This window comes from Zingiber officinale, chromosome 4A, assembly GCF_018446385.1.
Source record: "Zingiber officinale cultivar Zhangliang chromosome 4A, Zo_v1.1, whole genome shotgun sequence".
Lineage (NCBI taxonomy): Eukaryota > Viridiplantae > Streptophyta > Magnoliopsida > Zingiberales > Zingiberaceae > Zingiber > Zingiber officinale.
The window spans coordinates 125212133-125239381 of NC_055992.1; the positions used below are offsets into that span (position 1 = coordinate 125212133).

Genomic DNA, 27249 nt, shown 5'->3' on the forward strand with positions numbered 1-27249 from the left:
TTTTCTTCTCTTTCTCTTAGTCTACGTCTTCCACCACTCCTTCCTCACTTCTCCCCCTTCCTCCGATCCCCCGTTCAAGAACCCTAACCCCCCAACGGGAAGTTGAATCCACGGACGGGATCTGATCGCTAGGTTCTCTATCGATGAGGGAAGGGGACGCGCTCGAGATGTCGGGGCCAGAGGAGATGGATGCTTCGTGCATGAAGGGGGATCTGGCGATGGAGGTCGACGCGCATCCAGGGCGGGAAGGATCCGCCACCTCGGAGGCATGGCGCCGTGCCCTCGCGAAGGTTGTGCCTGCTGTGGTGGTTCTGCGGACCACCGCCGCTCGGGCCTTCGACACGGAAACCGCCGGGGCCAGCTACGCCACCGGTTTCGTCGTCGATAGGGCTCGAGGCATCATCCTGACCAACCGTCATGTGGTCAAGCCCGGTACTGTTTTTTGACCTCTACTTTTCTAGCAGATCGACGCCACAATCGCATTCACATCTGTTTTCCGCGTCTTATGGCTGCTGCAGGTCCTGTTGTCGCGGAGGCGATGTTCGTTAATCGCGAGGAGGTTCCAGTGTATCCTATATATAGGGATCCTGTAAGACTGTAGTTTATGGATTTTATTGCATTTCCATTAACTTATTGGTTGTTCATTTGCTCATCTAGCCAAGTTTATTCTGTATATAGGTATCTCGTCAGTTTGTAGTATGCCAATTTGATTGCAATTTCATTAACGTAGTGATATAAATTGGATCATCTAACTGAATTTCTGTTTTTGTTATTTGCTATTTTTTCAGATAAGAGCTTGCGTATAGTTTTATATGCGAAGATTTTATTCTCTCTTCTTGATTGCTTCATATGCTAGTGTTCACCGAGCAACCAGACTTTTATCGATTGATCTATTTGTACCCCAATCCATTTTCCATTTCTCTATCTCCAGTTAACTAGCTTTGATGGTTTTTTCCTATATCTTGCATCATTACTTTGTAGTTCTGAAGTTTGTCCTTATGTTTGTGAATACAGGATCACTTTGTGATGAATATATAACTAGTTTTGAGTTCATAGGCTCTTGCACTTTCAGTAAAATTGGAAATTTGAACTGAATACAGGAGTGGCTATAGTCTTCAATTTGTACACAGTGATCCTTGCGTTAGGAGGAAAGAGAAAACATTCATAAAATTTGTCATAGTTAATGGAATTTATGTCTTTTTACCCCTTTTGTTTGTCATCATTATTTATTTTCAACTTTGTGTCTTAAATAGAGGTCCAAACTTAGAGGAGATAAACTATTTCCTAATGCAAATCATTTCACTGTATCTTTTTTGCTATTGGATCAGTATGATATACTGATAAGGCAGTGGAAATAACTAACCGAAGAGAAAAGGGGAAAAGATGATGTATGCCTATATAGAATTTTTGTGATTTTCTTTCACCAAAATTTCTTCCTCAAGTAGTTGGAGAATTTCTCAAAGTACTAGCTGAATGTCTAGAGTTACTGTCTTTTGGGTACTTTTTATTGCCTGAACTGGCCAAACTGATGCTTTTGTTCTTTACCTCAATGTATTACATGTTGATGCTCCATTAGCCTCTTGTTTCTGTAGGAAAATAAAATAGATGCGAACAATTGGTGTTCGTTACTATATGATTAGGACTTGCATATGAGTGTCCAACATGTTCGTGTGTGTTTTTTTTTTAAAATGTATGTGTGAACAAAAGAAACGTGAAGCGTCCACTCAAAGTGTTGGGGCGCATGTGGGTGAGTAGATGAAGAGTCAAAGCACCAAAGTTTCACAATCAATCTGAAGCGTGGATCAATTTAAATTTCCTTCTTAATTTATTATACATGATGAGGAACTGCCAGTTAATTGAATTGCTTCCATACAGATGCTGTAGCTGTTATTATACATTTTCCTAGTTTATTATTATTGGTCTGGCATTTTCTTAGACATAGTTGCTGCTTGAGTGTTCGTTCAGTTGATGCAAAGCAAGCTGCTCTGAGATGATTGCATTACTTTTGATTTTAGGTAGTTTTGTAAATGACTGATGTAGATCCATGTGATGGCACATTGTATAATTTCTCTACATAATATGTAGGGACATGGTCATTGGTTGATCATTTTACTTGTTCCTTTAAATTGTGTTACATGGGGTGTTAGCATTATGTCTCTCAAGCCACTCATTACACATCTTTGTTGTAAGCCATTTTCCTGCTCATTGATTGGGGCATGTCTGAGTTTTTTTCTTCCAAGATTCCTTTTATTTAAATTAATTAATATTCTAAACTTTTCTGATTTTATCTAGATACACGATTTTGGTTTCTTTCGTTTTGACCCTGAAGCAATCAAATTCTTGCTGTATGAGGAGATTCCTCTTACACCTGAAGCTGCTTGTGTTGGATTGGAAATACGAGTTGTGGGGAATGACAGTGGTGAGAAGGTAAATCTTTTGTGATAGAATTTGTAAAATGGAGTGACACTGAATTGCTTTCTTATCTATCAAATTTGATATCTTATTAATTGGGTCCATGTACTTAGTAAGCTTGAGATGATAGTTTTCAAAGTTGCATTTATTACATTGGAAATAATTTATAAGACTTCTCCATTTTCATTGTGTTTCCTAGGCAACAAAAAGACTTAGTCGTACAACAGGTAACTATAAGTAGTTTATACTTGGAAAATGACTTATTCTGGAAAGAGGAATCCACAAGCTGAAAGGCATCTGTTTTTTGTCAGCATCTTCAAGTCAAATCTTGAGCTTCTTGGTCGTTTGGAAATTCTCCATTCAGCTTAGTTCAGTTTGGTTTGCATAATAAATCATATCAATTTTATATTAGCTATATAGCAATGAAAATAATATATAGACTTAAATAAATATAACATAAATCAGATTTTCTTCTTGTGCAACGTCTCTAAGAATTAAGTTGGGATTAAAGGGAAAATTTCAAAAGTCATCTCAATTTGGCCATATTCTAACTTGATTTCATCCCTATTGACTTTAAATTGACCAGAGTTCAATGTGTTTTATCTATTTTTCTAATGTAATCTAACCAATTTTGGGCCACTTTCTTAAAATTGCTAGTTTCTTTTTCTTCTAACTTCTCAATCTTTTTAAGATACCGATTTTGTGGTAAAACTTGGATCAACCATTGCCATGTTGATCCAGCTTGGACAATCCATATTAGTATTGGCAGATTTTGCCAATTATAACCATACCTTCAACTTGAGATTTTTAATTGCTTCCGTCTGTTTCAAGACATACTCACCACTCTTAGTTAAAAGTGTTTGTTCAAACATCTAGTTTGTGGTATCTTATGCTGTGGCTTAATAAAATTTCAGGTCTCCATTTTGGCGGGTACTCTTGCTCGTCTGGATAGGGATGCTCCTCATTATAAAAAGTATGTTATGTCTTTTTGATTTTTCTTAGTTTATGGATCATTTCTAAATTCAATCCTGTTACACTATGAATTTCTTGACGGTATAATAAACAATTTTTTTCTGAATAAATATACGAATTATGAGTAATCTTAATTAACATATGTTCTAAGTACATTACAAACCCCAGTATATGACTCTCTCTCTCCTTTACCTCTTATGCAATGATGGTTTCTTGCCGCCCCCCGCGGGCTGGATCAACCGGTTAAGGCGTGGCATCCTTGCACAATGAGTCGTAGGGTCGAAGGTCCACGGACGCGCACTGGATGAATAATCTGGGCCGGCTGTGTTAAATCCGGAGACACCACGTTTTAACCGGGCCAGCATTCACCGCTGATTTACCTCCTCCTAGGATCCCTATGGGGCCAGGCCTAGGGGGCCGCTGGGCGGCGGGACCCGCCTTTTTGCACAATGATGGTTTCTTGCCACAGGGATGTCAGGGCATAAACCTTCGGACCCTGTGTACCTCACCCCACCCACCACTTGCCCTCTCGGCTACCGTGATTTACCTCTCTTGTGATGACCTTGGGTTGGGTGCGCTGGGGGCGCTTGGGGCGAGCGATTTCACCTTTTTTACAATAGCAGATGATGGTTTCTTGCCTTTCGCTCTCCCTCTATCTCTTCCCAATATATGATTTTTCCTCCCTTGGCTACCATGATTTTCTTCTGACTATAGTACCATTTATGAGGACAGTTCATCCTCACTCATAATATCATACCTCTCTCTCTCTGAAGGTTGATTTGGTCTTGTCTTCTTTTTTTCTTCCTTGATTTTGTTCATCCAATGGTTATATTATAGAGTATAATAGTCGTTAGACATACAAATGGATTTTTTTTTTTCCATTTTCATTAGCTAACTCATTACCAACTTTTTCTCTGGTATTGACCACTGGAATAAATTTGTAATCTTGTTCTCTCATTGGACTAAGTTTGTCCTCTTATTCGTTGACTGTTGTTGAATCTGAATTTTGAATTTTCTTGATGGGATATGGATTAATCTTTTGATTACAGTCTAGCGACGTGATCAAACCTGTCACGCCCCGGAGGTGTACTTGTCTAACGAAATGGACGGTACCCCCTTTGACAATAATAGATACAACATGATACAAGTCTACAAGCAGGAATAAACACAACAACAGAAGATAAATGTAACTAACTACACAATAGAGAGATATACGAAATCCACTCAACATAAAAACTGAAGCAACTGCGTGCCTGCACGGCTTAACATGACAAGTACCATAATCGAATGAATAGTATACCACAAGACCAAAATCCACAGACAAGTTATTTATTACATGAGCAAGTCCGAAAAACCAAAATGCAAACCAAGAAGCAATAAGTAATCGCGGGGAAAACTCTCGATGCGACGTGGGACTAGCGGTCAGGATCTTTAAGCAAACTCCATATATCATCTATCTACTACATGAGAAAAGAATACAACAAGGTAGTGAGTTCAAATGACTCTGCGGTTAATAAGGAAGAGATAGTGCAAGAACAACCTAATGTAAAGAGTTCAAAAAGGTATATAGTCTTAAGGGAAATACTCATCATTTGAAGATAACATAAGTATGCATCTACTACATAATCAGCCTATTCAGCTGCAAATAATACCATGAGTAGGGGTGAGCAATCAACCTGCCAAAGCGACCAACCCGCTCATACCAACCCAAACCGAACCGAAAAAAATAAACCTGTTGGATATAGGGTCGGATGTAGGGTCCTGATATTGCATTATCTGATCTAGTAGGGTAGATAGTTTTTTACCCTAATAACCGAACCAACCTGATCCGCGATCACCCTTAATCAAAATAATATCTCACTTATACTAATGAAATGTTCACGAATGTCGTGTAGATTTGGAGATCAACAGAGGAAAATTAATGTATTAATGATTCAAGTGCAAGTCAAAAAGAGCGGTGTAACGTCCAAGGACTCGTTCTCATCTCATGTCTCCTCCATTAATCCACTATCCACAATCTCCTTCAACCCACTGTTTCATATCCCATAACTCCATGATAAACACATATATTAAACTTAATAATGTGAATAATTCATTAATTACCTTGTTTATTTAATTAAATACAATAAATTATTCATAAAAGCTGCTACACGTTGTAGCAGCTACTGCCGATTAGTTACTACAACGTGTAATGAGTAATGTTTATTATCATTTTAAAATATTTTATTTTTTTGTTGTATTTATATTTATTTTTTATATTTCATTGGATATAAGGTCGGATATCCAAATAACTGACAAACTGCCGGATATCTGATACATAAGAACCGCCAAATATAGGGCTGGATGTAGAGTCCTGATATTGCATTATCTGATCTAGTAGGGCCGGATAATTTTTTACCCCAATAATTGAACCAACCTGATCTACGATCACCCCTAACCATGAGTAGTGTTAGGTAATGATCAACATGGGTACTGCATATCATAAGCATGTACCAGTGCATATGTGGGAGCAAGGCTCCACCACAAGAAATACAAATGATCAAGACACCTAGCTATATAGCTATGGACTATGGGAGAACGCTGTACCACGGATGGTCCCATGGACAGTTCGAAATGTCAGTCCCTGTCTGTAGGATAACGCTCTACCACGGATGACCCCATGGGTAGTCCAAGGTATAATAATCTAATGATAACAGTGTAGCAAATAAATCAACATCATATGAAATAAACATATCCAAATCATTGACGACTCTCCCTATCGCAACGGGGAGATATAATCGACAGGAAATAAACAATGTAATATTACTTACATAGTAACCAACCACATCAACAAGAATATATGAACTCTATGGAATGGTACATAATCATATCTAATATGATAACTATCATCAGCACACACCACACGTGTACTACTAACAAAATATGCATTGCCATAATGAGAAAGTATCTAAGTACACACCATACATGTGCGTACATCTACATAATATGAATAGCTGAAATGACAATCTTCCTACTGTACACCACACACGTGTGTATAACTACAAGATATGAATAACAAAACATAAGCATCTTCCTATTGTACACACCATATACGTGTATACAACTGCAAGATATGAATAGCTACATGTCAATCATCCTACTGTACACACCACACATGTATGTACACCTACAAGATATGAAAACAAAACATGACTTCATGGATACAAACTTAAAGATTAAGCAAACAAGTATCAAACTCATGTAGTAGTGCGAATAGAGTTGAGGTAAATATAGCTACCAACCAAAGTAATAAGGCATGAACTAAGGTCAGCATACTAATGAGAGCAAGGGAAGAAATACTCACCTTTATTTGTGTCTCGTGCTGAATGCCCTTCAATATGAGCTCCTGTCTCTAATAAAAAATTTGCAACAAATAACACAATCAAAACCTAGATCTACCATAGATCGGGTAACGAAAACAAATCCTAAATCGCTTTTAAACCCTCTGTTAGAAGTTCTAATCGTTTCCGATTAATTACTATCAATCTCAACTATTCTCATTCTAATCCGACAAACTGTGTATCAAACTCCGATTACCAAATAATGAACCTAATTAATCATTATTAAACCTAGGCTCAATCAAGAAATGAATCTAATCGTCACCCACATTCTTCTTCTCCGGTGGCGACGCATGGGCGACGACTGAGGTCCAACAACGGCGACTCAGCCGACGAAGTAATGGCTAGCGACGGTGAGTTGGGTCGCCGGTAGAAACACATGGTAATGGTGACCACGAACCAACTATGGTGGCCACTGATTGTTGCACATGTCTGGTCGCAAAGGCTGTGATGGCCGAAGCAGAGGAAGAACGACAGTTGGTTAGTTGGGCTTGGCACCAACGAAGGGTCAACAAGATCGCTAGTGCGGCCCTGATGGCACAAAAGGGAAGGCAAGTAGTGGTGGTTTCTCGGTGTAACCCTTGTGATTTTTCCCTTCATCTTCCTTTCCTCTTCTTCTCTCGTCTCAACAGCACAACACACAACGGTGGTCGTGAGCAAGAGGGGAGGCGACACGTGCTGTTGATCACCCACAACGGGTAAGAGAAAGAAAAACGTTGATCAAAAGCTCAGCGCCGATGGCAAATACAAGGCGGTGGCGAATGTGGACTAGCTGACTGCAGGACATGGTTGCGGGTGTCACAGCTTGCCACGTTTGGCCACAGTGGCTGTGTATGACCGTTTGGAGAAGAGGAAGAGCGACTACGATGGGGAGAGGATCGGCGGCGGCAGGGCGATGGGGAGAGGGTCGGCGGCGTGAATCGGGAGTTAGGGCATTAAGGAAAAGGAAATAAAGAGTTAGGTTTATATATATACTTAGGTTAATAATTATAACCTTATGTTAATTAAATCAATCAACTCCCACTTAAGTGATATTCCAAACAGGCTTCCTCTAAGTCTAATAGATTTATTCCTTTAAACATGACATACGAATTCGGTTTAAATCCCGAATTTTTTTTAAAAAATCTCAGAAAATTTTACAAGGTAATTTCCTAATTGACACTTATTATTTAATTGCTATATCTAACAAAACCAGTGGTGATCCTGAAGGCTGACCAATATGATCTATTCACATGCCTAATTCCAACACTTATCTTCTTTATAATTCTACACTAATATATTCTGATAGGTTCTGTGGACAATATCTCCAACTGATCTTGGATATTGTTTTTTGTTATCATTACCTTCAATTCTTGAGCACTTGAGTTAGAAATGCATCAATTTGTTAGCTGTATTTTGTTAGTGAGTTCTAAGCGCATATGTGAAATTATTGATATTGGTATTTAGACTATGAACTCTGAAAACAAACATCCATGTTAAATATTTGCTACGGCTTATAGTTGAAGTTCTGCAATATTTTCTTTGGGTGCCCGTGCTTCAGTACTAGGACGCACTGATCATTCTTAACGTCCTAGTTTTTAATCTTTTTTCTCTTTGTTCATTTAATGTTTTATTTTTTTTTTACTTTTGTAAATTGTCAATACAGGGATGGATATAACGACTTCAACACATTCTACATGCAGGTATGACCTTCCTGGACATGACAAAAGCTAATCATGAAAATAGTGGATTCAGTATTTTGTCCATTTTATAAATTACCAGTCATGAGATTAAAAATGCATTGAAAAAAAATCAGGATCGCTTTTTTCCCTTCTTACTTAGCACATGTAATTTAAATTGTCATTTTGAGAATTTTGACATTTTAGTTCTTTCCTTCAATACAGGCTGCATCTGGAACAAAAGGTGGCTCGAGTGGATCGCCCGTCATTGATTGCCAAGGAAGAGCTGTTGCCTTAAATGCCGGGAGCAAATCATCTAGTGCTTCTGCCTTTTTTCTTCCTCTAGAAAGAGTCAGTTCTTTTGTCCACTATGTTTATTGATTCTAAATACTGTCATGATATACTCCATTCTAAAACATACTTGACTTTTGCACACAAATATTGTTAATCTTGCAGGGTTAGGACTTATGAATATGTAGATATTTGGTTTGGTGGAGGATAATATCATATTTCAGTCTGGGGCCAATAATGCATCTAATGAATTGTTTATTCATGTTGGCTTATTAGATTTACCTTTTTATTATTTGTATATTATATTGTAATGTCATCTTTTTTTTTGATGGTATGAGCAATATTTTCAAATTTTTATGTGGACACCTCCGAGACTTGAATTCTTCTTCTAATTTTTCTTACCTATGCTGGATCAAGATTCTGCCCAATACTTGTACCCTAGTCCAAGTAATATAAGTGGATGCCATATGGTTGGGTCATTGCAAAATGCACAAATGGTCAACCACATATCAGGTTCTTAATTTAAAGATATAAATTATTTTAAATAAATTATAATTTAACTAATGTTGACACAATTCATAATAAAATCATTCTGCATTTTCTAAAGTAATGATCCATAAAAAATGCAACTGCTGTGCTTGTAAAGTTATTGCACTGCCTTTCCAATAAAAAGGAATATGGGATAAGTTTTGTGCACTATGCAGTGTAACATCTAAGTTTAATCTCACTTTTAAGGGTGTGGGCTAATGAGGAAAGTTTATAAGGCAAAAATGAGTCTATCTAATGTCAGCTTAAGAATATGGTCATTAGTTCATGACTATTCAGTTTGATCAGTTGTCTCCGTTTAATCAGGTCATCAAATATGGTACCATAGCAACCTTAGTCTTAGGTTTGGTTGTTGTGAACCAACAACCAAACCTAAGAGAAGATATGTTCTCCTTAATGGGTAGCAGATCTGAGAATGCTAGTTGTCAGGATGGGCCTCCATGTGCACTTTCCCGATTTTCCTAGGTGGCTGGTGGGAAACTTCAGTGGGGTCGGGTATGTCACCCAGGTTCGACGCTACCTGACCTGGTTAATCATTTTTTTTTGGTTGTTGTGAACCAGGTGGAAAGGATTGCTTGTGATGATGGCGCCACCATTAGGCATGAGCTGTTTGCTAGAATCATGGAGTCTATTACCGCTAGTGTGAGCTTAAGAATTTTGGGTTAACAGTTCAAGCCTATCAAGTTGGATCAGTTATCTCAGTTTAGTCAGGTCATTATATATGGTATCATAGTAACCTTAAGTTTGGTCATGGTGATCCAGGTGGAAAGGGTTGCTTGTGCTGGTGGAGCCACCATTAGGCATCATAAGCCGCCGGCTAGGAATTTTGCCAATTTTGGGTCAACAGTTACCTATCAAATTAGCACTCTAGCATCACAGTTTTCTTGCTTCGTTACATGCATCTCTGTAATATTTATTGGATACAAATATAGTTTAGCTGCATCATGACAAGATTTTATATTTCCAATGCTGGAAGCCACTATGGAATTTATGGTTGTCTGGCGTTTATTGTCTTGTGCAACTTTTTATTTTTATTTTTATAAGAGAACAATCATTGTTAGTTATATCAAAATTTTTCATGCAACTATTTGTCTATGACAATATGAATAAATGTTTGTTTCTAGGAAATTATCTGTTCATCTCGATTTGTTTGTAGTCTTGTTCAGTTTGAATTATTTGCAGGTTGTAAGGGCATTATCATTAATTCAAACAAATTGGAGTTCATTTGGAAGCAAGCCGAATTCTATTGCTATTCCTCGTGGTACACTTCAGGTTGTTTTCTCAGGACATTTGTTATGCTCTTTCTCTATGCGTTCTATGACGTTAATGGAAGATTTAATTTGAAGGAATTAACAGTTACATATGCTAGATAATTTGGCGATGCAATTGTACTATTCCTGGGCAAATCCTGCACTCTTATGCAGCGTACATGTATCTCTACATTCTTCATTTTTACAATATCAATTGGATGTTCTTCATTAATGCTTATCATATTTTTGAACTGCTACAATTTATGTGAATCTTTACATGAAATTACATGTGAGGTTGGATTGTGAGAGATGAGTGATATTTCATAGACACAGTTTTATGTTGACTTTAGATCCCCATCTGACCTAGTACACATTTTAAGATTGCATCAAATATCAAAGTTGATGCATAATCTTTTCTTATGTTAAATGCCAAATGATAGTAATTTTTTGTGTGGAGATCCTTACCTTAACTTGTTGCAATAATGACAGCAGGATGTTGAGCAAATTTACTGCAAGTATGCTTAGGTGTTTTTTACATATATGTCCATCCTAGGTTGTCATTATTTCGATGTTGGAAATATTCCACTGTAGAACAAAGGTGGCACGACTCATTCAAAGAGTAAAACACCCGCATTAATAAAAATTGATTATATGTACTATAGAATTGTGTCTGCCAGAAGACAAGATGGATAGTATCTTGTTTTTTCTTCTACAAGCTCAAGTTTTTCTAATTCTCACGAGAATCCAATTGCATTTCCAAAGTTATTGGTTTGTTGGTTGCTGCATGAAATGTATAATTAACCTTTCATATTAAGTATCATGATAGACATGTGATGTGTAACCTCGGGGCAGTGCGGTGGTTAAGACATGGGGTGTTGTCACATGAGACCTTGGGGTCGAAATTCGTCATGTCCGAGCATGCCTTCCCCTATATCTTGGCTATCTGCGCTAATGGCTAGTAGCCATCCGTGATTTACCTCCTCCATATTGGCCTAGGGAGGGGTTGATGGGGGCGCTGGGGCGAGCGAATTGTCTTTTGCTACATGATAGACATGTGATCCATCATACAGTTGATTCACTAGAACTATGTTCTGTGGAATGCCTGTGTTTTGGTGACCTGTGTTTTGGTGACCTTTCCGGATCTTGTTAGCAATGCTAGTTTAGAATCTATTTAAATCTTAGCAAGTCAACTGAAACAATTGTTATTTGTCTAGTTCATGCTTCTGTAAAGCATTTTGTTTAATTTGGGTTATTTTAGGTAACTTTTGTTCACAAAGGATTTGATGAAACAAGGCGACTTGGACTTAAAAATGAGACTGAGAAGGTATGTAGACAATTACTGGAATACATACAACATTCAGAATGATATATACTGAATGAAAAGTTAGTTTCCAATATCCCAATTTCTTATTTTAGTATTCCATACTCTACTATCAAATCAACTTCGTTTTTTTAAAACTTTGACCTTTTCTAATGATTAGATGGTGAGGCTTGTTTCTCATGCTGGAGAGACAGGAATGTTAATTGTTGAATCTGTGGTTAGTTTCTCTTAATCCCATTGAAGAGTTGTTGTTACTTTGTTTAATGATACAATATATTATGATTAGTTTGGAAATTATTGCAGGTTCCTGGTGGTCCTGCTCATAAGCATCTTGAACCTGGTGATGTGCTTGTTCATGTTAATGGGGAGGTAAGTTCAATTTACTTTGGCCATTCAATATTGATACATCAAATTTGTCGATTCTGGCAGACACAACTCGGAATCATTGCTTGGCTTGTATTTGCCATATGAGGCTCTCTCATGATAGTTGTTCCACACAATTGTGCTTCTTTCTAGTACCCTGTTTAGAACACATTCTTAATACTGTACTAGTATTTCTGTTGCTATAGGATTCCAAGGGGAACTAGTGCGGCCCAAAATCCGTAGGCAGGTGCCAGGCCACTTTGACAGTCAAGTATGCCTTAGACGGTGTATAGCCTTGTGTGTCTAAATACACATAGGATCAGATAATACATCGGAAGATAACTAGAAACCAACCATAGAGGCAAATTCAATCATTCAGAGAAGAGAAGTTGGATTTTTTTGGAAGTGGAAAGAGGAGAAGGAATTTTTTTGGGACTAAAACTTGCTTGATTACTACTGAAAAAAATCTTTAAAATAGAGCTTGCAACTCTTTCCCAATTACTATTAACTTGGTCTAAGTCTTATGGTTTTGGTATCGGAATGCATCCTAGAAAATGAACCTATTACAAAAATAAGCTCATCATAAGTGTATCTCAAATGTTTACATTAAGTGCAGGTGGTTACTCAATTTCTGACATTGGAGACTTTGCTTGATAACAATGTGGAAGGGGACATAAATTTGCAGATAGAACGAGGTGGAATTCCATTAACTGTGAAGTTGAAGGTAAAATTAAAATACAGTTTCTCTTTTTTTCAGTGATTGTGTCCATCGTACTGACACCGTAGGTTGCCGTTTGAATCCCTTATCTGAGAAAGTATTGCAATCTTTACATTCTCTTGAATTTTTATTTTCAGTTAATGCATATGATAATCTGTTGCTACTTTGTTAAAAATGCTACCTCGATCAATCTAATATCATTTATAATTCAAATGTTCATTAAATTGTTTTTATGCTTTGTCAAGTACCAACTAAGATTTTAATGCTTCAGGTTCAAGATTTGCATTCCATAACACCAAATTACTTCCTTGAAGTGAGTGGTGCAGTTATTCATCCTCTCTCATATCAGCAGGTGTTGGTCTCTTCAATTTATGTTTTACTTATAAAACTCTCAAATGGTACTTGGTTAGGAGTTGTGCATAAATAGGATCTAAATGTATCAAAGATTCTCACACATTCCTCGTCTTAAACAGGCTCGAAATTTTCGTTTCAAATGTGGCCTTGTCTATGTTGCAGATACAGGGTATGCTTTTCTGTCAAATAAGCTCATATTTTTTTTTTTTTTATGTCAGATCACTTGCTTCCTTAATTATTACTATACATTCAGCACTCATGGCTACATGTCAACTGCAATTGTTTTTTTTAATAATGCATCTTAATATGGGACACATCTTCATCTTAGTATTAGTGAAATATTCATCATTATATATCTGGCATTACCTTCTTGGATAATAAGTCATGTCAGTATATCCATCACACTTAATCTCAAAGGAAATTTCTGAATGCAGTATGCTTACAATGCATTTCATGTTTCACTGTTTGACAATCAATACCCTAATATCTTGTGCAAAACTTTTTCATACATAATTTTACATAGAATTTCAGTGTTTGGATATATGTTGTATTGCTGTTTGGCCATCTTCTGTCCTTTATATCTTGAAAATGGACATTCCAACTAGTGAGTTATGGATTCTTTTAATGCATTTATGAAACTAATGTGCAGTGTTCTAAAAAGTGCTATAGGCAGTCTCTTAGGAGGGAATGGAAGGAACAATTTTCCCTAGCAATTATGCAGTCCCTTTAGTCGGTTGTCCCAAAAAGTAGTCGCCTAGGAGTCCTCAGCGACATTCTGCCTAGGTGGCCCAAGTAGTCCAGATTGATTCATTAAAAAATGGCTTATTTATTTAATTGGTTTGCTTGATGGAAGCCTAATCACATTCATCCTCCTTTGTGGTATATGTTTATCTAACTTTGTCATATGGGTTTCTTTATTTCAATGTGAAATATGATATGTGTTATTGTTATATATTTACTTATTAGTTATCATTTATTTGTGTTTGTAGACTTGTTTTGATTGATTAATACAATGTTGGTGAGAATATGCAAATATATCTGATATTGTTTTGCACAACTACTTGGGCATTGTTTTAAACATGCTGGAGGGGACCACATATATCATAGTTGTTGCTGCAATAATATTTTTAATTATTGACCTCACTATATTTACAATTTTGGATCAACAAATGTGTCAAAACATCTATATTAATGTACCTAAAATTAATAAAAAGAAAAAAAATCTAATAGAATGCCGTTGGTGCGTGTATATATAAAAATATATATGCCATTTTTTTTTTTACTTTTCTCTATTTTATTTTAATACTATTTTGATATAGGCCGCCCCGTCTATCTCTTAGGTGCTATATAGTGGGTCAACTACCTACCGCCACCTAAAACCACCTTTTATAACCTTGTCAATGTTCCAATCAATGTTTGATAAGCTAACCATGTTGATGACATGGTTTGAGAGTCTGATTAAAGGTCCATGATCAATTTATAGTTTTGGTCTAGGTATTGTCCCCTAGCTCAAATGATTCGCTTTCAGTATTGTGCTTCTGTGCTGATTCGAGCACTGATTAAGAAGAGGAAGAATATATAGGAAGAATAAGAAGAAATTGTAAAGGAGAAGAAGAAATCAAGAATTTGAAAAGTAGATGAGAAGGTAGTGACTAGCTGAGGGAGATAGAGAAAGACCATCGCATGAGATAGAGCTGAAGGAAGTACACTCTACATTGTGAAAGAAGACACTTATTCTGTAGAACCATCACAGGAAATTATGGGGCTCCTATTGTGCTCAAAGCATTGCAAAAGAAGATGCTATGCCAGCCAAGGGGCCACACCATCTCTAACTTGCTCGCATAGACCTCGCGGAAGAAGACAGTGCTCACAATCACGGAAGAAGCCATGGATGCATTGTATATTTGATGGATTCTTACGGCCGATTGGCTTGTGGAACAGTATATGTCAGTTATGCCAACTAACACGATTTGACATTTAAATTTTCCTTGTAGTTCATGATCAAGTTGCTCGTGGAGTTGTATGTTTTAGACGTGTTGTTCAACATGACTCAATATTTAAACCCTCGTTGTAATTCATGATCAAGTTTATTATTGCCTCCTCAGGCGTAGCTGAGTGGGTACTCGGGTGGTAGAATTGCATCACATGATCAAGTTTATTATCTACCATGTCTACATGTTTGATTGTCAAAATATGTTTCTATGGAATGAAAAACTATGCGATCAATGGGGTTGACCGAGAATGAGATGTAAATCATAAGTTTGACCAATCAACATGAGTGGTCTAAACACATTGATTAGAGGGGCCATAGCTGGTTCTCTAGATTGTTATAAAGCAGACTTCTCAGTTGCTTGTTGTTCTATCCTTTTTTTTTTTTTACACTTTTGCAATGCAATATTAGATTTTTTTTATTGTTTCCCCACATTTAGTGGTCCATGCACTTTCAAGTTCATGTGATTTTCATGTAATGCATAATCATGGCTTTGGCTTCTTACATGTCTCACTATTATGTAATTTGTTGTTTCTTTAAATTGATGTGTTATAATAGCAGTTTTCCTCCAAAAGATTTTTGTCCGTAAGTTTGGTTTTATGTGTTTCTGATATTCACCATAAATTGTAATTCTAGTGCATCATGCTTTGTATTTGATAATCTAATGGCCAAGTAGTTAAACTATGTCCTTCAGGTATATCCTCTCTCGTGCTGGTGTTCCACGCCATGCCATTATCAAGAAGCTTGCTGGGGAAGAGACATCACAAATAGATGAGTTCATATCAGTTTTATCTAGATTATGTAGAGGTGCACGTGTGCCTTTAGAATATGTGAGCCATGTGGATCGTCACCGGAACAAGGTCTTGTTTATCTTCTTGTCCGCTTATTCTCGCAGATAGTGCTATTCTCCTTTTTCAGAATTTCATGCTTGCTATATATGCCATTGTCATTAACACTTAGATTACCTCAAGCCAAAACTTCTAGTTTCAATTACATAGCACTATTCTCCCTCGCAACAATCCTTTTCTTAAATAGTTTTGAGTTTTTTATTCATAAAAAGGGCAGTTTGGTGCACAAAGTTTCCGCCAATGCGGGGTCCAGGGAAGGGTCTATTTTATGCAGCCTTATCTTGCTTTGCAAGAGGCTATTTCCGAGACTCAAACTTGTGACCTCTAGGTCACACGGCAGCAACTTTACCATTATGCCAAGACTCCCTTTCATGAGATCTAGTTTTATGTAACCTTTGTATTCCATTTTGACAGGATAACATTTTTTCTTTCCCTGTGCACTCGTTATCTGTGAAATTAAAGTTACTGTTAGTCTGTCCTTGGTTATATCGTACTAAATTAGTTCAATCATTTTATGCTGGAATTATCAAATTTTGTCTGCAGTCAGTTTTGGTTACAGTTGATCGCCACGAATGGTATGCCCCTCCACAACTATATGTCCGTGATGATAGCACAGGGCTGTGGGTGGCTAGACCAGCTATACCTGAGTCCACCTTATTGTCTTCAACTGTTAACTGTGGTAGAATAAGCACAACCTCTGTTGGAACGCCGGTTATTGCTGCAGAACAAATGGAAGATGATCATCAGAACAAGAGTGAGAACTGGGAGAATAGGTGTAACAGAATGCAGACTGATGATGAAAATATTGTTGATGATTCAATTTCTGGGGATGGTTCTTTTACTGAGAAAAAAAGGCGACGATTGGAGGAAGATTCGATAGTAGAAGGAAGATTATTCTCTAATGTAGCTTCAAATGACTTCAAAGATCAAAACTTTGAGCGTCAACCCAACTTGGAAGATACTGAGGTTTTGCATCATCAGGTAGCAGTTCGAACCAATGCTTCAATTGCAGAACAGGCGATAGAGCCCACTCTCGTAATGTTTGAGGTAGGAGAGCTGTCTGTTTTTTCAATATTTTGGGCTATCTGGTTTAGCTTTTACATTCAGCTGAAAATTTTTATGCTACAGTTATTTATTGATGTTTGGTCTTGAGTTTTGTTTATTTATGTATTCTTCTGCTTCCTGTTACCAGTGATGCTTCACTATTGGTTTTTATCCCAGAAAGGTATGGATGGTTAGAAGAGCATTTATTGATTTTTAATGAACAGAATATGATTTGATAATATAAGACTGACATATGCTACTCAAAGCATATAACTTGATCACTGTGCAGATTTTTCTCTACTCTACACTATAATTCATTAAGTTTGCCTTTAGTTTTGTTTGAGTTTTTATTAACTTTAGTGGTTATGTTATGTGCTTTTGCTAGAAGTATGTGAGTTGGCTGATAAGAACAGAGAACATATGAAGGCAGGCAGCTGTTTTCTAAATATTCAATTATAAACAAGTTGGGTGCCGAGTGAGTGAGTTGTATTAAAGCCAGAAATGAAGTGCAAATATTTAGGTAGAAACTAATAAGGACATTGTAACTGAAATGCTTGATGTAATAAATTTCTTTTGATGCCTTTTTCAATTAGATATCCACTCAGGTTACAACAAGTCTTGGATACTCAACTAATGCGTGTTATGATACACAAACTCTTGTGCTAAGCTTATAAAACTGTTATTATTGAGGTATTCTGTCAGGCTTTAATCAGTACATAAATGGTTTGAAATTTTAGCTATGTAACATCAGATAATGTAGATATACCTATAAAACGATGAAAAGAACCTGAATTTTTTTTTTCTGAATTAGACATAGACATGCATTTTTTTTTGGTCAAAGCATGCAGAAAATGTCAATACAATCAATGTTATGTGAACCCACTGACTTTGATTTCCAGTTTCATTAATTCAACTCCTATGCTTTGAATTCTTTTACTGTCTTTTGATCTTCCAACCCCTTCAACTTCACTCTGTATTGCAAGTTAATTACTATAAATAAACCACTCTAGAGAATAGCCACAAAAAAAATCTCTGCTTTATTTTCTTCATCCATCTTTCTTAATTCCGTTACATTGTCTATGCTAAGAAATGGTAATCACAACAAGCTCATGGTGGAGAAAATCAGCAACTGTACATGTAGGTTTCATTGAATCCAAGAAAGAGGTTGTCAATGTTCTCCTCAGCTTCTCATGCTGCCTATTGACACCATCATCTGTGTAATAACAACATTCCATTGGCTGCATTGATAAGCTCTATCATGGAGTTCTGCAGCTTGATCTGCAATACTGGTAACTGAAGATTCCAGGATGATTTTGACAGACCTAGTGAATTCCTCGAAGAGTGAGCTGACAGAAACTAAGAATTACTATTGACAGAATGCAAGAATTTTATAGATACTCTAGGTATCACTGCCCCGATTGTATGATAAGCTTTTATTCAAGCTCCAAATGTGAATATGATGTGTAATGTGTATCTGGATCAAGATTTTGTTAATGAATCTAGACTATAAAATGGACCACCAAAGAATTTAGGATTATATATATTATTGCTTTTTACTTATTTTTTTTCTGTTTTGTTTTTTTTTGTAAAATTTAGATACCTTTGACTGACAAAAAAGGAATTATAGAGAAGTTGAACAGATGCATTTAAGATGGCTGAAAAGAAATACCATGGAGAATGTGATAATGAGGAGAATCAATGGTAGTTGAGAGGAGAATTTGATGTTTATTAATGAAATAAAAGGTAAATTAAGAGTAGAAAATTAAATGGAAATGAAACTAGAAGGTAAAATAGGTAAGCAAACATTTAGGATTAAATCTTTGTGGAGGGATGGTACAACATGGCGAGCTCAATGGCCCATGCTTCATGAGAAGGTGGAAGGGGGAGGATCAGGGTCATCAAAGAGGAGTGCCTTGAGGTCCATGAGGGTTGAGCACGACAAGATGCAATCACTGGCACCAACATGAGTTTAGGTTGAGGGGGTATTTGATCATTGGCAGCAAAAAGGTGAGACCGTCACCTTGACAACCCCTCCAGGGTGGCCCCTCACCATCTGGAAGGGAGGTAAATCAGGGGGGATTTCGCCCAGCAACAGCAGCGCATGCAAGGGATCATTGCCTATACATGATGAGGACGATCAAAGGGGTATTTGACAATTGTATAAAGAGTGAATGCAGTTAAAATATTTCCCAAGTAAAAATTCTAGTTATTTGTGTTGCTAGAATGAATGAAAGAAACTTGGATCTTTTCCTTTGTGATCATGGTTTTTCTATCAAACTTGCATGCTAGAATTGACATTGCTTAAGTATTTACAATGATCATATACTTCTAGATAATTTAATATATTATTTTTAAATGATGTTTGATTCAATTGATCGTATCATCTGATTTATTAGTTCTAATATTTTATATATTGAATTAGTTTAGCATTGTATACTTTACCACAAATCGCTGGGTATTTATCTAGTTATAGAAAAATAGTTATTCTTGATTTCTCTACTTCTGCAGATGCTTATTTTTGTAATTTATAAAGAACGAGAAGTTAGCACATTTACAGTGAGATAATCCTCGTCTCATTTTTATACTTAAAGAGGCTTGCATTTTATTTTATTTAATGTGCTTGAGTTACTTCTTTAAGTTTGGATCACAGTATTGCTTTTGCATCATAAATATGTTTTTTTAACTATTTTGTGAAATGCCTCTTCTCTTAGTCTGAGGATTCACTGTTGCCTTTATCTGAAATTATTATTAGTTTCTTGAAGTTGCATTGTAATTAATAGTTTGTATTAATGAATATGCTTATTCTTGCAATCTTGTGTGATAATGTCTCGCCTGCAGGTTCATGTACCACCATCATGTATGATTGATGGTGTCCACTCTCAACATTTTTTTGGGACAGGAGTTATTGTTCATCATTCAGAAACCATGGGTTTAGCTGCTGTTGACAAGAATACAGTTGCCGTATCTGTGTCTGATGTAATGCTGTCATTTGCTGCATATCCTATTGAAATTCCGGGAGAGGTAAGAGTTCATTGATTAATTGGAATGTAGGTCAGTATGCTGATTATGCAATTGCACTTACAGAACTTCCTCAGGTTGTTTTCCTGCACCCGGTTCACAATTATGCTCTTGTTGCATATGACCCTTCTGCTCTGGGGGTAGGTGCTTCCAGTGTTCATGCAGCTGAACTTCTTCCTGGTTAGTTTATTTTCAGGACAGTCTTTTGTTGTAAAAATATTATGCATGATTATTTTGTGCAACTTATATTGATTATTTACATAAAACAAGATTAAAAAATTAATACTATGTGACATTCTATTTCTCGTTCTAGATGAGAATATTCTGGGTATTTGACTTGTGTCTTCATTGCTAAAAAAAGGGCATGTCTGTAGGAACATTTATAAAGAGAGTATTAACAATTAAAATCATTTCTTTGACTTCCCTACTTTCTGTGATGGGGATACCCTTGTATCAGCAGTTAGTTTAATGCAAGTATGTTCATATATTGATAAGTGTTGATGTTAGGACTGTAAAATCAAGGTAAGTAAATGGACTGTTCATTCAAGAATCAGACAATGACCAAAGAAAATTATAAAAAATTCAGAATGGAAAGTAACACAAAAAATCCACCGTGCAACAAATTAAAATTTAGAACAAACCAATTCCATCTAATTGTTTGCATCTAGTGCTGGCTACGTGTTCATCAATGCAATTGAACTCAAGCCTTTATAGACAATTGGCTGTGGCCATCTTTCACTGTCTTTTTGCTCACTGCCCACTCAATTAGGAGAAGGCATTTTGTAGAATATTGGTCGAAGTCACATGGTTAACATATAAATTGGTTTTATCAATGACATAATCCCATATTCTTCTTGTTGTCCCAGACAACATAGACCGCTATTTAACTTGATTTGATGTTAGATACTTTTGGTTCCTAGGACACTTCATTCTTGTGCCTTACTATTCTGTATGCTTTCCTCTTCCTGGCACCTGCTGCAATTTGCGCCATAGCACGGTGAAGCTGTCCACTGCATCCCAGGTTATCACTTTTCCTTTGCACATAACTCCCATATTCCTCCCTCTCTTTTCTCACATACACTGCTTCATGTGCTCACACATTCATTCTGCATCTGGCACTTGAATTCTTAGTACATCTCACTATGCTCGCAATTCTATTGCATGTTCTCTGCTGTAGGTTCTTCAACCTGCTCCCTTCTTAAGGTCAAAAGACTAGATATAAGGCAGAGCCTCCTTTGACAATTCCTTCCTATCCAAGCATCTCTACTACCTTCAAAGTTTATTTATGTGATTGATTCTGCTTCCCGTTACATGCACATCCAAGCACTAGCCGTGCAACTGGCACCAACTTTATTTCTATCCATATTAAGAAAAGACTTGGACGAGAGATAGGCAGACGATTGTATTGTTGTTACATTTGATTTTAAAAAACACTTGTTCTATTTGATGGATCTTGTAAGAAAATTTATGCACAGTAGTATTCTTATTGTTTAGTCAAATTGGGGTGTAACACTTATCATGTATAAATCACATGTGTTTTTTTTTTTTTTTTTCTTTATTCCTTTGTCTCGTTACACAAGATATGCACTCAGACCTTTTATACATGGGTGAACTTGCTTTGTTTGTCTTGTCCTTAAGTAGTGATAAGTTGCCTCTTATGTTTGTCAAGTGTTAGACCAGGATGCAAAAATGACTACCGCTGCTATCTCAAGTTACGGCGGTTTTTTTTGTTTCAATTTAACAGTTGAGTCCACTTTTTTTTTGTTCACTCACATCCAAGACAATAGTAGAGGCACTTTCCATGCCTTCTTCTGGTATAGCAATTAAAATTAAAGATTGTTACTCCAAACATAGAGCAGACTTTCTTAGCCTGTTTCAACAATGCTACTGCCACTCTAGACTATGCTGCTCTACCAGAGTTTTCTATGATCTACCATATCTCTAATCTTGACCTTATTTTTCAAAAAGGTACTCATAAGAGCAACACTTTCCATCCTCTTTTCAGTACATTTTTTAATGTCTTCTTGTTTCCACTGTACTTTTGCTTTCTTTAAGAATTTGTAGTATGTTTAAACATCTGAAACCATCTCAGAAGCTCTATTTGATCTAAGGTGGAGAATGATTATGATATTTTAGATGGCAATATTGCATTCTAATGGTACATGAGAAATTGTCATTCTTTTAGCAAGTCTACTATTTGTTGCAAGTGAGTATTTTACCATTAAAACATTTGTTAGCTTGATTGACTAACTTGAAGCTTGATTAATGGTTAAAGCCTTAAAGGTACACACAAATGTATGACGTTGACTTAATATGGACACATTTGTTAGAAGGTGCAGTTGATAAAATCAGCATTGTACTTTGATGGTTTGTTAATAGGTCTGTAAAGAGACACAGCTATCCTGATGGATTATGATTTGGTGGTTAACAATGAGAATGATGGTGGGTACGTATACAAATAACTACAGCATATGGGCTATATATCAAACTAGCATCATTAACCTAGCGGATATATATTTTGGTTCCTTGCGATCTGAAGTCCAGCTTGGATCCTCACGGTCACAACATAACACAGCATTCTAAAGAACGGGAAAAAAAAAAACTAATTTGTTGCCCCATATTTCATACCAAGTGACAAGTCTTCAAACACTATATGCCCTTTAGACTGTAACTAAGAAACAAAGTAACAAATACATATTAGTTTTATTGAGAAGCATTGCAGAGAAGCCATTTAGGACTTAAGGTACTAAGATGCATCCAAGGTATTTCCGCTAAAATATTTATTAGACTGGTATTTGCTTGCTCTACAAAGTAGCTAAGGTATAAGCAATTCACATACTGGTTCTTAGAGATGGTGTGGCAGTTTCTTAATTATAGTTAATCTTTTTGATAATTTCTTGTTTATCTTCCAGAACCTGCTTTACAGAGGGGAGATTCTGTATATCTTGTGGGATTAAGTAGAAGTTTACAAGCAACATCAAGGAAGTCTATTGTTACCAATCCATGCGCTGCTCTAAATATTAGTTCAGCTGACTGTCCTCGGTATCGAGCAACTAATATGGAAGTTATTGAGCTTGATACTGGTAACTGTATTGCAATTCAGTTTTGTCATGTATCGGAAAGCTTTTATGAAAATTGTCATGTATTTAGTGACGTTTTGACTCCAGATTTTGGTAGTACCTTTTCTGGCGTGCTTACCAATGAACAAGGAATGGTTCAAGCACTATGGGCAAGCTTTTCTACTCAGGTAAAGTTGTATAACTGTAAATATTTTTTTTAGACATGTTTGTGAATAGCACTTTTCATGATATATGGTGCAGTTGAAATATGGTTGTAGCTCTTTGGAAGATCATCAATTTGTTAGAGGCATACCCATCTATGCAATTAGTCAAGTTCTTGAGAAGATTGTCCATCAGGAACCAGGTCCATTTCTTCTCATCAACGGTGTAAAGAGACCGATGCCATCTCTAAGAATTCTGGAAGTGGAGCTTTTTCCTACCTTGCTTTCAAAGGCTAGAAATTTTGGTCTCAGTGACGGATGGGTGCAGGTAATCCATTTACTCATTCCTAATTGCTGTTCTTTGATTCTCTTAAATGAATTTAATGTCACTTGATTCATAGAATGCACTTCAATCAATTTTATAACTTAGACCAAGTTTTATCAGTGTAAACATTTCAGGATCATATTTTGAGTATTGCTTTAGTTTACTTGTGATCTTTCTTTCTGTGTTTCATGTGCATTTTGATTTTTCTTTATTGCTTATGTCTTAAACAAATTAAATCCAACTTGTGTAACTAAAGTACTTCCAGAAACTTCTTTAAAAATAATCAATTTTCTCCTCATTTTATTAACTTGCGAGTACCTCTAATTGCTTGCAGGTAATAATACTTTACACTCTTATGTCTACTATTTTCACTTATTTGTGTTGTTACGTTTGCCAAGTATATATTCCTTGGTACTAGACTAATTTGATAAGTTAATAAGGCGTAAAATGTTTTCATTTTCTTTAAATAATACATTTTTAATAACATATGTTAAGCATACATGCGATAGTGTATAAAATGGCATGCAATTGTACAACTAAGCTGCATACAAGTCATATAACTTAAAAAATGTTAACTTATGTCTAGCAGTTTAAAGAACTAAATTAAACAAATAATTCCATGCAAAATTTTATCCTAAATCTAGTATGCTGTAACCTCAGCTAGATGATAGTAATTTTTTTACCACACTGTTAATGCTAAAACTTAGGGGGTGTTTGGTTTAAGGGAATAAGAGTAGGGAATAGGAATAACAATCATTGATTGTCATTGTTGATGTTTGGATTATAGAAATGGAAATACAAATAAGGGAATGAATCCTTATAATTGGGTAATAACTCATTCCTATGTCTCCCCCATTCAATGAGTCATTACTCTATTTTCAACAATCAAAATATTCCCTTATTCCAAAAATACCCTTGACCCAAAACTAAAATTTTTTCCCTTAATATCAAATATCAAATTATATTTATTCTCCTTAATTCTCTCTCATCATATTTTTTCTCTTCTCATATTATTACTCACTTTCTCTCTCCTTAATCTCTCTCATCATATTTTCTTTCCTCTTTTTTCTCATTACACTTTCTCTCTCCTTAATATCTTCCATCACTCTCTTCGTTTTTTTTTCTCATCATATTTTTTCTCTCATCATACTTCCTCTCTCCTCAATCTCTCACATCACACTCTTTTTTCTCTTTCTTCTCGTCACATTTCTCTCTCATCATACTTTCTCTCTCCTCAATCTCTCCCATCACATTTGCTTTCCTATTTTTTCTCATCACACTTTCTCTCTTATCATACTTTCTCTCTCCTCAATCTCTCTCATCACATTCTCTCTCCTCATTTTTTCTCGTTACACTTTCTCTCTCTTCATTCTCTCTCATCTTTTATCATCATGCGCTCTCCCATTACACTCTCTTTCCTCATTTTCTCTCATCGCACTTTCTCTCTCTTCATTCTTTCCCATCACACTTTCTCCCTCATCATACTGTCTCTCTCATCATATTTTTCTCTCACATTCAACTTTCTCTCACATCTAATTTTTTTTCTCTTATTTTCATTTAAGGGTAAAAAACAAAATTTTAATTTATTCCGATAGAAAATATTCAACTAACCAAATATTACTTTTATGAGTGATATCCATGCTCATACCCATTCCCATTCCACAATACTATGATTTCCATTCTGATTCCTATTCCTAGGAAAAAAAAAACACTCCCTTAGTACTTGTGATGACATTGTAAATGGATCCTATGATGAGTTTATCTACTCTTGCAATCATTGTAGCTAGACAATCTTGGAAACATACTTCTTATCCTTCACATTTACGGATTAAAGTTTGATAATATAGCATAATGTAATGTATTGACTTTTCTACTAATCTAACAAAGCATGCTTATTAATTATTATGCTCTTGTAGATAGTTTATTCAGTTGGGCAAAAGTGACAATTATCCGTTTGTATCTAAGGGCTTATCTTTGACTTACTTCCATAGTTTGAGTTTATATTTCTATTATTGCAGGCCCTTGCCAAAAAGGATCCTATTAGAAGGCAGGTTCTGCGGGTAAAAGGTTGTTTAGCAGGATCAAAGGCTGAGGGTCTGTTGGAGCAAGGGGACATGATTCTGGCAATCAATAAAGAACCAGTTACATGCTTTCTTGACATAGAAAATGCTTGCAGGGAGCTAGACAAATGTGACTACAATGCTGGAGAACTTAAAATGACTATTTTACGTCAGGTAATGAGTTACTTGATTCAGAATATATTAAGAAACGGCTGAGTTTAAGTTTTCTCTTGATATAGGGTCAAGAAAGAGAGATTATTGTTGGAACTGACATAAGGGATGGCAATGGAACAACTCGCATGTTGAATTGGTGTGGATGTGTAATTCAGGACCCACATTCAGCGGTTCGTGCACTTGGTTTTCTTCCTGAAGAAGGTCACGGTGTGTATGTGGCAAGGTAAGAAACTAGTATATGAATTTATAGTTATTTTGTTCGTATTGTCCTTTGGCATTCACGTAGCACGTTAACGAAGCTTCATACCATGAATAAAATTGTAACTAAATGCCTTGAGTGAAATAGTTAACTATATAAAAATTAATTATTTAAATTAAATAAATATAACAATTTAAAAAATAGCTTCTGCACATTGTAATTAATTTGACCATTAAAAATGATTAAAATAGCTAGTACATTAATTTATAGAAATACAAAATGCAATTGATTGAACATTAAGATTATTTAAATAAAATCTACAAATATAAATTTAAATTTTCATCAAGAATATTGGTCTAAACAAAATCTATAATTTTTAAAAAACAATATTGTATAAATATAAATTGATATGAAAACATTTTTTAGACATGGATATCACAAATAGTTTATTTAAATTCATATAACATACAAAATGCAATTAATTAATATTATAAAGAAACATAACATTATAATTTAAGTTAGAATGATAATAAGTAAAATTATCTAAATATAACAAAATATTTTCTAACATTTTGATTTTAAAATATTAGCTATATTCATTTTAGTTGTATAAGAAAAGAATTAATCAAAATTTAATTAACACTAAATTTATATAAGTTCAATAATATATAAAAAATAATTTAGTATTACAATCGAGTTTAGTGGTAATGACAAACTATAAGTCTGTAAATCTGATCATTAATTTTAATTTTGTATTATTTTACAGAGTAATATTAGTAATGATGATAAATTTTAACTTTTCTCTTTGTTGAGTTGTATAAATAAAGGGTAGCCTGATCCACTAAGCTCCCGTCAATGCGGGGTTCTAGGGAAGGGTCGGACCACATTGGATATATTGTATACGATCCTATTCTGCATTATACGAGGTGTTTTCATGATCGAACCCATGACCACCAAGTTCAAAATTTAAAATAGCTGAATTGATTTGAAGTTTATATTTTCCAATGATGCAAAATATTCATAATCATAGAAATATATATAGAGAGATTTGATATTTTGCTCACCTCCGGTGCATAATTCTGTGTGTATATCTGTTGGGTGCTCACCGT

General features: G+C 35.7%; 1 protein-coding gene across 1 annotated transcript; it reads left to right on the plus strand.

Moving 5' to 3' along the window:
* On the plus strand, nucleotides 1–26168 carry LOC121970986 (protease Do-like 7). Its single transcript, XM_042522025.1, has 22 exons — nucleotides 1–432; nucleotides 519–589; nucleotides 2293–2427; nucleotides 3327–3385; nucleotides 8407–8443; nucleotides 8645–8770; nucleotides 10439–10528; nucleotides 11765–11830; nucleotides 11988–12044; nucleotides 12131–12196; nucleotides 12807–12914; nucleotides 13180–13260; nucleotides 13382–13431; nucleotides 15947–16112; nucleotides 16644–17147; nucleotides 19983–20165; nucleotides 20240–20342; nucleotides 23075–23245; nucleotides 23330–23409; nucleotides 23483–23710; nucleotides 25726–25941; nucleotides 26007–26168. Exons 1-22 carry the CDS (start codon nucleotides 144–146, stop codon nucleotides 26166–26168), a joined length of 3048 nt encoding a protein of 1015 aa, XP_042377959.1. The 5' UTR covers nucleotides 1–143.
* The last annotated feature ends 1081 nt before the right edge of the window (nucleotides 26169–27249 follow it).

Excerpts from the sequence above, each read along its gene's own strand:
- LOC121970986 (XM_042522025.1), top strand. The coding sequence starts at position 144 with ATGAGGGAAGGGGACGCGCTCGAGATGTCGGGGCCAGAGGAGATGGAT. Across the intron at positions 8,771-10,438 it reads TTTTTCTTCCTCTAGAAAGA|GTTGTAAGGGCATTATCATT; the intron begins GTCAGTTCTTTT and ends AATTATTTGCAG. Across the intron at positions 10,529-11,764 it reads TTCCTCGTGGTACACTTCAG|GTAACTTTTGTTCACAAAGG; the intron begins GTTGTTTTCTCA and ends GGGTTATTTTAG.